The sequence below is a fragment of the Pezoporus occidentalis genome, unplaced genomic scaffold (assembly GCF_034315485.1).
Source record: "Pezoporus occidentalis ecotype Australia unplaced genomic scaffold, CSIRO_AGI_Poc_V1 ctg577, whole genome shotgun sequence".
Lineage (NCBI taxonomy): Eukaryota > Metazoa > Chordata > Aves > Psittaciformes > Psittacidae > Pezoporus > Pezoporus occidentalis.
Window position 1 is genome coordinate 3578 of NW_026915918.1, and position 12909 is coordinate 16486.

Here is a 12909-nt window from a genome sequence, read left to right on the forward strand (position 1 = left end):
TGGACCCTATGGGTCCCAATGGGTCGCTATGGCTGTCAATGGGTCTCTATGGGTCTCTATAGCTCCCAATGGTCTCTATGGTCCCTATGGGTCGCTATGGGTATCAACGGGTCGCTATGGGTCCCAATGGGTCTCTATGGATCTTTATGGACTCTATGGCTCCCAATGGGTCTCTATAGACCCTATGGGTCCCAATGGGTCACTATGGGTCCCAATGTTTTGCTATGGGTCCCAATGGGTCTCTATGGATCTTTATGGACTCTATGGCTCCCAATGGGTCTCTATGGACCCTATGGATCCCAATGGGTCGCTATGGGTCTCTATGGCTCCCAATGGTCTCTATGGTCCCTATGGGTCCCAATGGGTCTCTATGGGTCCCAATGGATCTCTATGGGTCCCAATGGGTCTCTATGGATCTTTATGGCCTCTGTAGCTCCCCATGGGTCTCTCTCTGGACCCTATGGGTGGCCGTGGGGCTCAGCTGATGTAGACGCGGTGGAAGTCGTGGGCCCCGAAGGCCGCGTTGCACTTGGGGCACTTGCGCTGCCGGGTCTCGTAGCGGCTCCGCACGCACTCGAAGCAGAAGACGTGGAAGCACTTGGTGAGGACGGCGTCCTTCTTGCGGGCGTTGCAGCAGGGGCAGGTGAGGCGGGCCTGTGGGGGGCGATGGGGGGTGATGGGGGGTGATGGGGGTCAATGGGAGTCAATGGGAATCAATGGAAGTCAATGGGAGTCAATGGGAGTCAATGGAAGTCAATGGGGGTCAATGGAAGTCAATGGGAGTCAATGGGGTCAATGGGAGTCAATGGGAGTCAAGGGGAGTCAATAGAAGTCAATGGAAGTCAATGGGAGTCAATGAAAGTCAATGGGAGTCAATGGGGTTAATGGGGGCCAATGGGGGGCGATGAGGGTCAATGGGAGTCAATGGAAGTCAATGGGAGTCAATGGAGCTCAATGGGGTCAATGGGGCCAATCGGGGGCGATGGGGGTCAATGGGAGTCAATGGAAGTCAATGGGACTCAATGGAGCTCAATGGGGTCAATGGAGATCAATGGGACTCAATGGGAGTCAATGGGGTTCAACGAGGGTAATGGGGGTCAATGGGACTCAATGGAGCTCAATGGGGGGCGGTGGGGGTCAATGAGAGTCAATGGGTCTCAATGGGTCTCAATGGGCTCAATGGGGCTCAATGGGTCTCAAAGGGTCTCAATGGGGCTCAACGGGTGTCAATGGGCTCAATGGGGCTCAATGGGTCTCAATGGGTGTCAATGGGCTCAATGGGGCTCAATGGGGCTCAATGGAGCTCAATGGGGTCAATGGGGCTCAATGGGGCTCAATGGGGCTCAATGGGGCTCAATGGAGCTCAATGGGGCTCAATGGGTCTCAATGGGTCTCAATGGGGCTCAATGGGGTCAATGGGGCTCAATGGGCCCCCCATACCCGATATTCCTTGATCTCTTCCTGCAGGATTTGGTCGGCGTCGGCGTAAACCTCGACCTTGCGCTGCTTCTCCAGCTTCCGGCGCAGGCGGGAGAGCTCCTCCTGTGGGGCGGGACCCATAGAAACCCATAGAGAGCCATAGGGACCCATAGAGACCCATAGAAACCCATAGAGAGCCATAGAGACCCCATAGAGACCCATAAGGACCCATAGAGACACCATAGAGAGCCATAGAGACCCATAGGGAGCCATAGAGACCCATAGAAACCAATAGGGACCCATAGAAACCCATAGAGACCCATAGGGACCTATAGAGACCCGCAGAGACCCCATAGAGACTCACAGAGACCCTATAGAGACCCATAGGGACCCCATAGCGCTCCATAGGCACCCACAGAGCCCCATAGGCACCCCACAGTGCCCCATAGACACCCCACAGACACCCACAGCACCCCACAGATCCCCATAGCACCCCACAGACACCCACAGCACCCCATAGACACCCCATAGGCACCCATAGAGCCCCATAGGCACCCCATAGGGCCCCATAGACACCCATAGACACCCAGAGAGCCCCATAGACCCTCACAGCACCCCATAGACACCGCATAGACACCCATAGACACCCCACAGGCACCCATAGAGCCCCACAGACACCCCATAGCATCCATTGGCAACCCATAATGCCCCATAGCCAGCCCATAAACACCCACAGCACCCCATAACCACCCCATAGAGCCCCATAGACACCCCACAGACACCCACAGCGCCCCATAGACCCCCATAGCGCCCCACAGACACCCCATAGGCACCCATAACGCCCCATAGGCACCCCATAGCGCCCCATAGCCACCCCACAGAGCCCCAGAGACACCCATAGCACCCCATAGCCGCCCCATAGACACCCACAGCGACCCATAGACCCCCATAGACACCCATAGCGCCCCATAGGCACCCCATAGAGCCCCATAGAGCCCCATAGACACCCCATAGCGCCCCATAGACACTCCATAGAGCCCCATAGGCGCCCCCCAGAGCCCCATAGGCACCCCTTAGCGCCCCATAGCCACCCCATAGAGACCCATAGAGACCCATAGACACCCATAGCACCCCACAGACACCCACAGAGCCCCACAAACACCCCACAGAACCCCATAGACACCCCAAAGAGCCCCACAGACACCCCATAGCGACCCATAGACACCCCATAGCGCCCCATAGACACCCCATAGAGCCCCATAGACCCCCATAGACCCCCATAGACACCCATAACCACCCCATAGAGCCCCATAGACACCCACAGCGCCCCATAGACACCCATAACCACCCCATAGAGCCCCATAGGCACCCCATAGAGCCCCATAGCCACCCCATAGAGCCCCAGAGACACCCATAGCGCCCCATAGCCGCCCCATAGACACCCCAGAGACACCCACAGCGACCCATAGACCCCCATAGACACCCATAGCACCCCATAGGCACCCCATAGAGCCCCATAGACACCCCATAGCGCCCCATAGACACCCCATAGAGCCCCATAGGCACCCCATAGCGCCCCATAGCCACCCCACAGAGCCCCAGAGACACCCACAGAGCCCCACAGACACCCCATAGCGCCCCACAGACACCCCACAGAGCCCCACAGACACCCCACAGAGCCCCATAGTACCCCATAGACACCCATAACCACCCCATAGAGCCCCATAGACACCCCATAGCGCCCCATAGACCCCATAGGCACCCCACAGAGCCCCATAGGCACCCCATAGTGCCCCATAGCCACCCCATAGAGCCCCATAGGCACGCCATAGACCCCCACAATGCCCCCTAGACACCCATAACCACCCCATAGAGCCCCATAGACACCCCATAGCGCCCCATAGCCACTCCATAGAGCCCCATAGACACCCACCAGAGCCCCATAGGCACCCCATAGCCCCCCCATAGAGCCCCATAGACACCCATAGCGCCCCACAGACACCCACAGAGCCCCACAGACACCCCATAGAGCCCCACAGACCCCCATAGTACCCCATAGAGCCCCATAACCACCCCATAGCGCCCCATATCCGCCCCATAGCGCCCCCACCTGGGCCCTCTTGAGGCTCAGGGACTCCTTCTCCTTGGCAGCCCTGTTCTCGGCGGCGCAGCTCTGCAGCTCCCGCAGCCGGGCCTGGACGTGCTCCCCCTGCGCCCGCAGGTCCTCGGCCAACTGCGCCGCCTCCACCGCCTGGGGACCCATAGGGATGCATGGGGACCCATAGGGGGCCATAGGGATGCATTGGGGCCATAGGGATGCATGGGGACCCATAGGGGGCCATAGGGATGCATTGGGGCCATAGGGATGCATTGGGGTCCATAGGGATGCATTGGGGTCCATAGGGGGCCATAGGGATGCATTGGGGCCATAGGGATGCATTGCGGCCATAGGGATGCATTGGGGTCCATAGGGACGCATGGGGGCCATAGGGATGCATGGGGACCCATAGGGATACATTGGAGCCATAGGGATGCATTGCGGCCATAGGGATGCATTGGGACCCATAGGGATGCATTGGGGTCCATGGGGTGCCATAGGGATGCATTGGGGACCATAGGGATGCATTGGGGGCCATAGGGATGCATTGCGGCCATAGGGATGCATTGGGGTCCATAGGGGGCCATAGGGATGCATTGGGGTCATAGGGATGCATGGAAACCCATAGGGATGCATTGGGGCCATAGGGATGCATGGGGACCCATATGGATGCATTGGGGGCCATAGGGATGCATTGGGGTCCATAGGGATGCAGTGGGGCCACAGGGATGCAGTGGGGCCATAGGAATGCATTGGGGTCCATGGGGGGTCATAGGGATGCATTGGGACCCATAGGGATGCATTGGGGTCCATAGGGATGCATTGGGGCCATAGGGATGCATTGAGGTCATAGGGATGCATGGGGACCCATAGGGATGCATTGGGGTCCATAGGGATGCATGGGGACCCATAGGGATGCATTGGAGCCATAGGGATGCATTGCGGCCATAGGGATGCATTGCGGCCATAGGGATGCATTGGGGTCCATGGGGGGCCATAGGGATGCAGTGGGGTCCATAGGGATGCATTGGGACCCATAGGGATGCATTGGGGCCATAGGGATGCATTGGAGCCATAGGGATGCATTGGGACACATAGGGATGCATTGGGGCCATAGGGATGCATGGGGACCCATAGGGATGCATTGGGACACATAGGGATGCATTGGAGCCATAGGGATGCATGGGGACCCATAGGGATGCATTGGGGTCATAGGGATGCAGTGGGACCCATAGAGATGCATTAAGTCCATGGGATCCATTGACCCCCATTGACTCCCATTGACCTCCATTGACTCCCATTGACTCCATTGACCCCCATTGACTCCCATTGATCCCCATTGACTCCCATTGACCCCCATCGCCCCACATCGCCCCACACCTTCCCCTTGTGCAGCTCCAGGCCCTGGCACCGCACCGCCAGCTCCCTCTCCATTCATCCCCATTGATCCCCATTGACTCCCATTGACCCCCATTGACTCCCATTGACCCCCATTGACTCCCATTAATCCCCATTGATCCCCATTGACTCCCATTGACCCCCATTGACCCCCATTGACTCCCATTGACCCCCATTGACTCCCATTAATCCCCATTGATCCCCATTGACTCCCATTGACCCCCATTGACTCCCATTGACTCCCATTGATCCCCATTGACTCCCATTGACTCCCATTGACTCCCATTGACTCCCATTGACCCCCATTGACCCCCATTGACTCCCATTGACTCCCATTGATCCCCATTGACTCCCATTGACCCCCATCGCCCCACATCGCCCCACACCTTCCCCTTGTGCAGCTCCAGGCCCTGGCACCGCACCGCCAGCTCCCTCTCCATTCATCCCCATTGATCCCCATTGACTCCCATTGATCCCCATTGTCTCCCATTGACCCCCATTGACCCCCATCGCCCCACATCGCCCCACACCTTCCTCTTGTGCAGCTCCAGGCCCTGGCACCGCACCGCCAGCTCCCTCTCCATTCATCCCCATTGATCCCCATTGACTCCCATTGACTCCCATTGATCCCCATTGACTCCCATTGACCCCCATCGCCCCACATCGCCCCACACCTTCCTCTTGTGCAGCTCCAGGCCCTGGCACCGCACCGCCAGCTCCCTCTCCATTCATCCCCATTGATCCCCATTGACTCCCTTTGACTCCCATTGACTCCCATTGATCCCCATTGACTCCCATTGATCCCCATTGACTCCCATTGACCCCATTGACTCCCATTGACTCCCATTGACCCCCATTGACTCCCATTGATCCCCATTGACTCCCATTGACTCCCATTGATCCCCATTGACTCCCATTGACCCCCATTGACCCCCATTGACTCCCATTGACTCCCATTGATCCCCATTGACTCCCATTGATCCCCATTGACCCCCATTGACTCCCATTGATCCCCATTGACTCCCATTGACTCCCATTGACTCCCATTGACTCCCATTGACCCACATCGCCCCACATCGCCCCACACCTTCCTCTTGTGCAGCTCCATGCCCTGGCACCGCACCGCCAGCTCCCTCTCCATTCATCCCCATTGATCCCCATTGACTCCCATTGATCCCCATTGACTCCCATTGACTCCCATTGACTCCCATTGACCCCCATTGACTCCCATTGATCCCCATTGATCCCCATTGACTCCCATTGACTCCCATTGACTCCCATTGATCCCCATTGACTCCCATTGATCCCCATTGATCCCCATTGACTCCCATTGATCCCCATTGACTCCCATTGATCCCCATTGACTCCCATTGACCCCCATTGACTCCCATTAATCCCCATTGATCCCCATTGACTCCCATTGACCCCCATTGACTCCCATTGACTCCCATTGATCCCCATTGACTCCCATTGATCCCCATTGACTCCCATTGACTCCCATTGATCCCCATTGATCCCCATTGACTCCCATTGATCCCCATTGATCCCCATTGACTCCCATTGATCCCCATTGACTCCCATTGACTCCCATTGACTCCCATTGATCCCCATTGACTCCCATTGACCCCCATTGACTCCCATTGACTCCCATTGACTCCCATTGACCCCCATTGACTCCCATTGACTCCCATTGATCCCCATTGACTCCCATTGATCCCCCTTGACTCCCATTGATCCCCCTTGACTCCCATTGATCCCCATTGACTCCCATTGACTCCCATCGCCCCACATCGCCCCACACCTTCCTCTTGTGCAGCTCCAGGCCCTGGCACCGCACCGCCAGCTCCCTCTCCACGCCTCCCAGGCTGCTCTGCAGCGCTCGTTCCTTCTCCTCCAGCTTCTGCACCAGCAGCAGCTGCGCGTCCACCTGTGGGCACAGCGCGCTCCAGACCCACTTGTGGGGCAGCCAGGGGCACTTGTGGGGCAGCCAGGACCACTTATGGGGCATCCAGACCCACTTAGGGGCCAAGCAGGAGCACTTATGGGGCAGCCAGGACCACTTATGGGGCAGCCAGGGCCACTTGTGGGGCAGCCATAACTACTTGTGGGGCGACAGGACCACTTATGGGGCAAGCAGGAGTACTTATGGGGCATCCAGACCCACTTGTGGGGCAGCCAGGGCCACTTGTGGGGCAGCCATAACTACTTGTGGGGCAACAGGACCACTTATGGGGCAAGCAGGAGTACTTATGGGGCATCTAGACCCACTTGTGGGGCAGCCAGGGCCACTTATGGGGCAGCCAGACCCACTTATGGGGCAATCAAACCCACTTACGGGGCATCCAGACTCACTTATGGGGCATCCAGACCCACTTATGGGGCAACCAGAACCACTTATGGGGCAACCAGAACCACTTAGGGGGCATCCAGACTCACTTATGGGGCAAGCAGGACCACTTATGGGGCAGCCAGGACCACTTATGAGGCAAGCAGGACCACTTATGGGGCAACCAGGAGCACTTATGGGGCAACCAGGAGCACTTATGGGGCATCCAGCACCACTTATGGGGCAACCAGGAGCACTTATGGGGCAGCCAGACCCACTTATGGGGCAACCAGAACCACTTATGGGGCAACCAGAACCACTTATGGGTCATCCAGGACCACTTATGGGGCAACCAGGAGCACTTATGGGGCATCCAGACTCACTTACGGGGCTACCAGAACCACTTGTGGGGCAACCAGAACTTCTTACGTGGCATCCATCCCCACTTACGGCCCCTCCATCCCCACTTACGGCCCCTCCATCCCCACTTATCCCCCCTCCATCCCCACTTAGGGGTCACCCCCCAACCCCGCAGCCCCACGGCGCGCTGCCCCACCTGCGCCTTGAGGGCCAGGACCTGCTCGCCCAGCTCGTCCTTCTCCTCGCGCAGGAGCTTGTGGATCTGGTTGGCCTTGATGCGCTCCGACATGAGCTTGAAGTTGGCGTCGTCCTTCTCGCGCAGCTGCTGCAGGAGCCGCAGGTTCTGCTCCTGCATGTCCTCGAAGGCCTGGCCCGTCACGTCCATCTCCGACAGCAGCGCCTCCTCCTCCTGAGACAGCCAATGGGGAGCCATTATCATAGAGACATCGTCATCGACTCAACGGAAACCCAACGACATCGACTCAACATGGAACCATCATCATCGACTCAATGTAGACCCATTGTCATTGACTCAACATGGAGCCATCATCATCGACTCAACATGGAGCCATCATCATGGAGCCATCATCATCGACTCAACATGGAGCCATCATCATCGACTCAACATGGAACCATCATCATCGACTCAACATGGACCCATCATCATGTCCTCGAAAGCCTGGCCCGTCACGTCCATCTCCGACAGCAGCGCCTCCTCCTCCTGAGACAGCCAATGGGGAGCCGTTAGCATGGAGACATCGTCATCGACTCAACACGGAGCCATCGTCATGGAAACAGCATCATCGACTCAACGGAGACCCAACGTCATTGACTCAACATGGAGCCATCATCATGGAGCCATCATCATCCACTCAACATGGAGCCACCATCATCGACTCAACGTAGACCCAACATCATTGACTCAACATGGAGCCATCATCATGGAAACAGCATCATCGACTCAACATGGAGCCATCATCATTGACTCAACATGGACCCATCATCACTGACTCAACATGGACCCATCATCATGGAGCCATCATCACTGACTCAACATGGACCCATCATCATGGAGCCCTCATCATCGACTCAACATGGAGCCATCATCATGGACCCATCATCATGTCCTCGAAGGCCTGGCCCGTCACGTCCATCTCCGACAGCAGCGCCTCCTCCTCCTGAGACAGCCAATGGGGAGCCATCAGCGTGGAGACATCGTCATCGACTCAACACAGAGCCATCGTCATGGAAACAGCATCATCAACTTAACGGAGACCCAACGTCATTGACTCAACATGGAGTCATCATCATGGAGCCATCATCATCGACTCAACATGGAGCCACCATCGACTCAACGTAGACCCAACATCATTGACTCAACATTGACCCATCATCATGGAGCCATCGTCATCGACTCAATGGAGACCCAACATCATTGACTCAACATGGAGCCATCATCATGGAAACAGCATCATCAACTCAACATGGAGCCATCATCATCAACTCAACATGGACCCATCATCATGGACCCATCATCATGTCCTCGAAGGCCTGGCCCATCACGTCCATCTCCGACAGCAGCGCCTCCTCCTCCTGAGACAGCCAATGAGGAGCCGTTAGCATGGAGACAGCATCATCGACTCAACACGGAGCCATCGTCATGGAAACACCATCATCGACTCAACGAAGACCCAACGTCATTGACTCAACTTGGAGCCATCATCATGGAAACAGCATCATCGACTCAACGGAGACCCAACGACATTGACTCAACATGGAGCCATCATCATGGACTCAACGTAGACCCATCATCATCGACTCAACGTAGACCCATCATCATGGTGGACCCATCATCATCGACTCAATGTAGACCCATCATCATTGCCTCAACGTAGACCCATCATCATCGACTCAACGTAGACCCATCATCATGGACCCATCATCATCGACTCAACGTAGACCCATCATCCTCGACTTAACGTAGACCCATCATCACCGACCCATCGTAAACCCATCATCACTGACCCATCATCATCGACTCAACGTAGACCCATCATCATCCCCTCAACGTAGACCCATCATCATGGACCCATCATCATCGACTCAACGTAGACCCATCATCATCGACTCAACGTAGACCCATGATGACCGACCCATTGGAGACTCATCATCATCGACTCAACGTAGACCCATCATCATGGAACCATCATCATTGACTCAACATGGAGCCATCATCATGGACCCATCATCATCGATTCAACATGGAGCCATCATCATCGACTCAACGTAGACCCATCATCATGGAGCCATCATCATCGACTCAACATGGAGCCATCATCATGGACCCATCATCATCGCCTCGATGTAGACCCATCATCGACTCAACGTAGACCCACCATCATGAAGCCATCATCATCGACTCAACATGGACCATCATCATGGAGCCATCATCATCACCTCAACATGGAGCCATCATCATTGACTCAACGTAGACCCATCATCATGGAGCCATCATCATCGCCTCAACGTAGACCCATCATCATGGACCCATCATCGTCGACTCAACATAGACCCATCATCATTGCCTCAACATAGACCCATCACCGTAGACCCATCATCACCGACCCATCGTAGACCCATCACCATGGACCCATCATCACCGACCCATCGTAGACCCATCATCATGGACCCATCATCATCGACTCAATGTAGGCCCATCATCATCGACTCAACGTAGACCCATCATCATGGAGCCATCATCATTGACTCATCATGGACCCATCATCATGGACTCATCATCATCGCCTCAACGTAGACCCATCATCACCGACCCATCGTAAACCCATCACCAACCCATCATCATCGACTCAACGTAGACCCATCATCATCGCCTCAACGTAGACCCATCATCATGGACCCATCATCATTGCCTCAACGTAGACCCATCATCATCGACTCAACGTAGACCCATCATGATCTACCCATTGTAGACCCATCATCATCGACTCAACATGGACCTATCATCATTGCCTCAACGTAGACCCATCATCATGGACCCATCATCACTGACCCATCGTAGACCCATCACCATAGACCCATCATCACCGACCCATCGTAGACCCATCACCATGGACCCATCATCACCGACCCATTGTAGACCCACCATCATGGACCCATCATCATCGACTCAACGTAGGCCCATCATCATCGACTCAACGTAGGCCCATCATCATCAACTCAACGTAGACCCATCATCATGGAGCCATCATCATTGACTCATCATGGACCCATCATCATGGACTCAACACAGACCCATCATCATCGACTCAATGTAGACCCATTATCATCGACTCAACGTAGACCCATCATCATCGACTCAACGTAGACCCATCATCATGGACCCATCATCATCGCCTCAATGTAGACCCATCATCGACTCAACGTAGACCCATCATCATGAAGCCATCATCATCACCTCAACGTAGACCCATCATCATGGACACATCATCGTTGACTCAACGTAAACCCATCATCATCGACTCAATGCAGACCCATCATCATCGAGTCAACGTAGACCTATCATCATTGACTCAACGTAGACCCATCATCATGGACCCATCATCATCGACTCAACGTAGACCCATCATCATCGACTCAACGTAGACCCATCATCATGGACCCATCATCATCGACTCAACGTAGACCCATCATCCTCGACTTAACGTAGACCCATCATCACCGACCCATCGTAAACCCATCATCACCGACCCATCATCATCGACTCAACGTAGACCCATCATCATCGATTCAACGTAGACCCATCATCATCGACTCAACGTAGACCCATCATCATGGACCCATCATCATCGCCTCAACACAGACCCATCATCATGGACCCATCATCACCGACCCATCGTAGACCCATCATCATCGACTCAACGCAGACCCATCATCACTGACCCATTGTAGACCGATCATCATTGCCTCAACGTAGACCCATCACCATAGACCCACCATCACCGACCCATCGTAGCCCCATCACCACCGAACCCTCACGACCCCAACCCCCTCCGTCTTCCCCAACCCCCTCCCCACCTCCTCCCCCCAACTCCCCTTTCCCATTGGCCGCCTCGGGCTCCTCCCACGCCCTTATAAGGCCATGCTACCTGCTTGGTGGCCGCCAGGCGGCGCTGCAGCAGCTCGATGTGCTCCTCGCCCGCCCGCAGCCGCCTCAGCGCCTCCTCGTCCGCCAGCTTCTTGCTCTCGCGCCGCTCGCGCTCCTCCAGCTCCCGCGCCCGCGCCCGCAGCTCCTCCGCCTGCCGTGACGTCACGTCGTGACGTCAGCCGTGACGTCATGGCCACCGGAAGGAAGGGGGTGGGGGGGGGTGATGGGGGTTGTGGGGGGGGTTAGAGTGTGTTAGCGTGTGTTAGTATGTACTAATGTGTTAGTATGTACTAATGTGTTAGTATGTACTAATGTGTTGGTGTGTATTAATGTGTTGGCGTGTATTAATGTGTTGGCATGTATTAATGCGTTGGCATGTATTAACGTGTTGGCATGTATTAACGTGTTGGCATGTATTAATGTGTTGGCATGTATTAATGTGTTGGCATGTATTAACGCGTTGGCATGTATTAAAGCATGCTAGCATGTGTTAGCATGTTTGCATGTGTTAGCATTCATTAATGTGTTAGCATGTATTAATGTGTTGCATGTATTAACGCGTTGGCATGTATTAATGTGTTGGCATGTATTAAAGCATGTTAGCATGTATTAATGTGTTCGCGTGTATTCATGCGTTGGCATGTATTAAAGCATGTTAGCTTGTGTTAACATGTATTAATGTGTTGGCATGTATTAAAGCATGTTAGCGTGTGTTAGCATGTATTAATGTGTTGGCGTGTATTAATGCGTTGGTGTGTATTAATGTGTTGGCATGTATTAAAGCATGTTAGCGTGTATTACAGCATGTTAGCATGTGTTAGAACGTACAAATGCATTAGCATGTAGTAAAGCATATAAGCTTGTGCTATGTATTAATGTGTTGGCGTGTATTCATGCGTAGGTGTGTATTAATGTGTTGGCATGTATTCATGCGTTGGCATGTATTAATGTGTTAGCGTGTGTTAGTATGTATTAATGTGCTAGTGTGTGTTAGCATGCATTAATGTGTTAGCGTGTGTTAGTATGCATTAATGTGCTGGTGTGTGTTAGCATGCATTAATGTGTTTGTGTTAGTGTGTATTAATGTATTAGTGTGTATTAGCGTGTATTAATGCGTTAGCGTGTGTTAGCATGTATTAACGT

The 12909-nt window shown here is 54.5% G+C and overlaps 1 protein-coding gene across 1 annotated transcript in view; it reads right to left on the reverse strand.

Moving 5' to 3' along the window:
* Positions 1–459: 459 nt before the first annotated feature.
* The window catches only part of RNF40 (ring finger protein 40), a gene marked incomplete at its 5' end in the record, with an annotated part of 35831 nt that continues 23381 nt past the window's right edge, over positions 460–12909 (reverse strand). The window contains 6 exons of the mRNA XM_062638618.1: positions 460–654; positions 1441–1542; positions 3530–3670; positions 6717–6842; positions 7798–8010; positions 11768–11917. Of these exons, the coding sequence (XP_062494602.1) occupies positions 478–654; positions 1441–1542; positions 3530–3670; positions 6717–6842; positions 7798–8010; positions 11768–11917 (909 nt within the window). The remainder of the gene's footprint in view (positions 655–1440; positions 1543–3529; positions 3671–6716; positions 6843–7797; positions 8011–11767; positions 11918–12909) is intronic.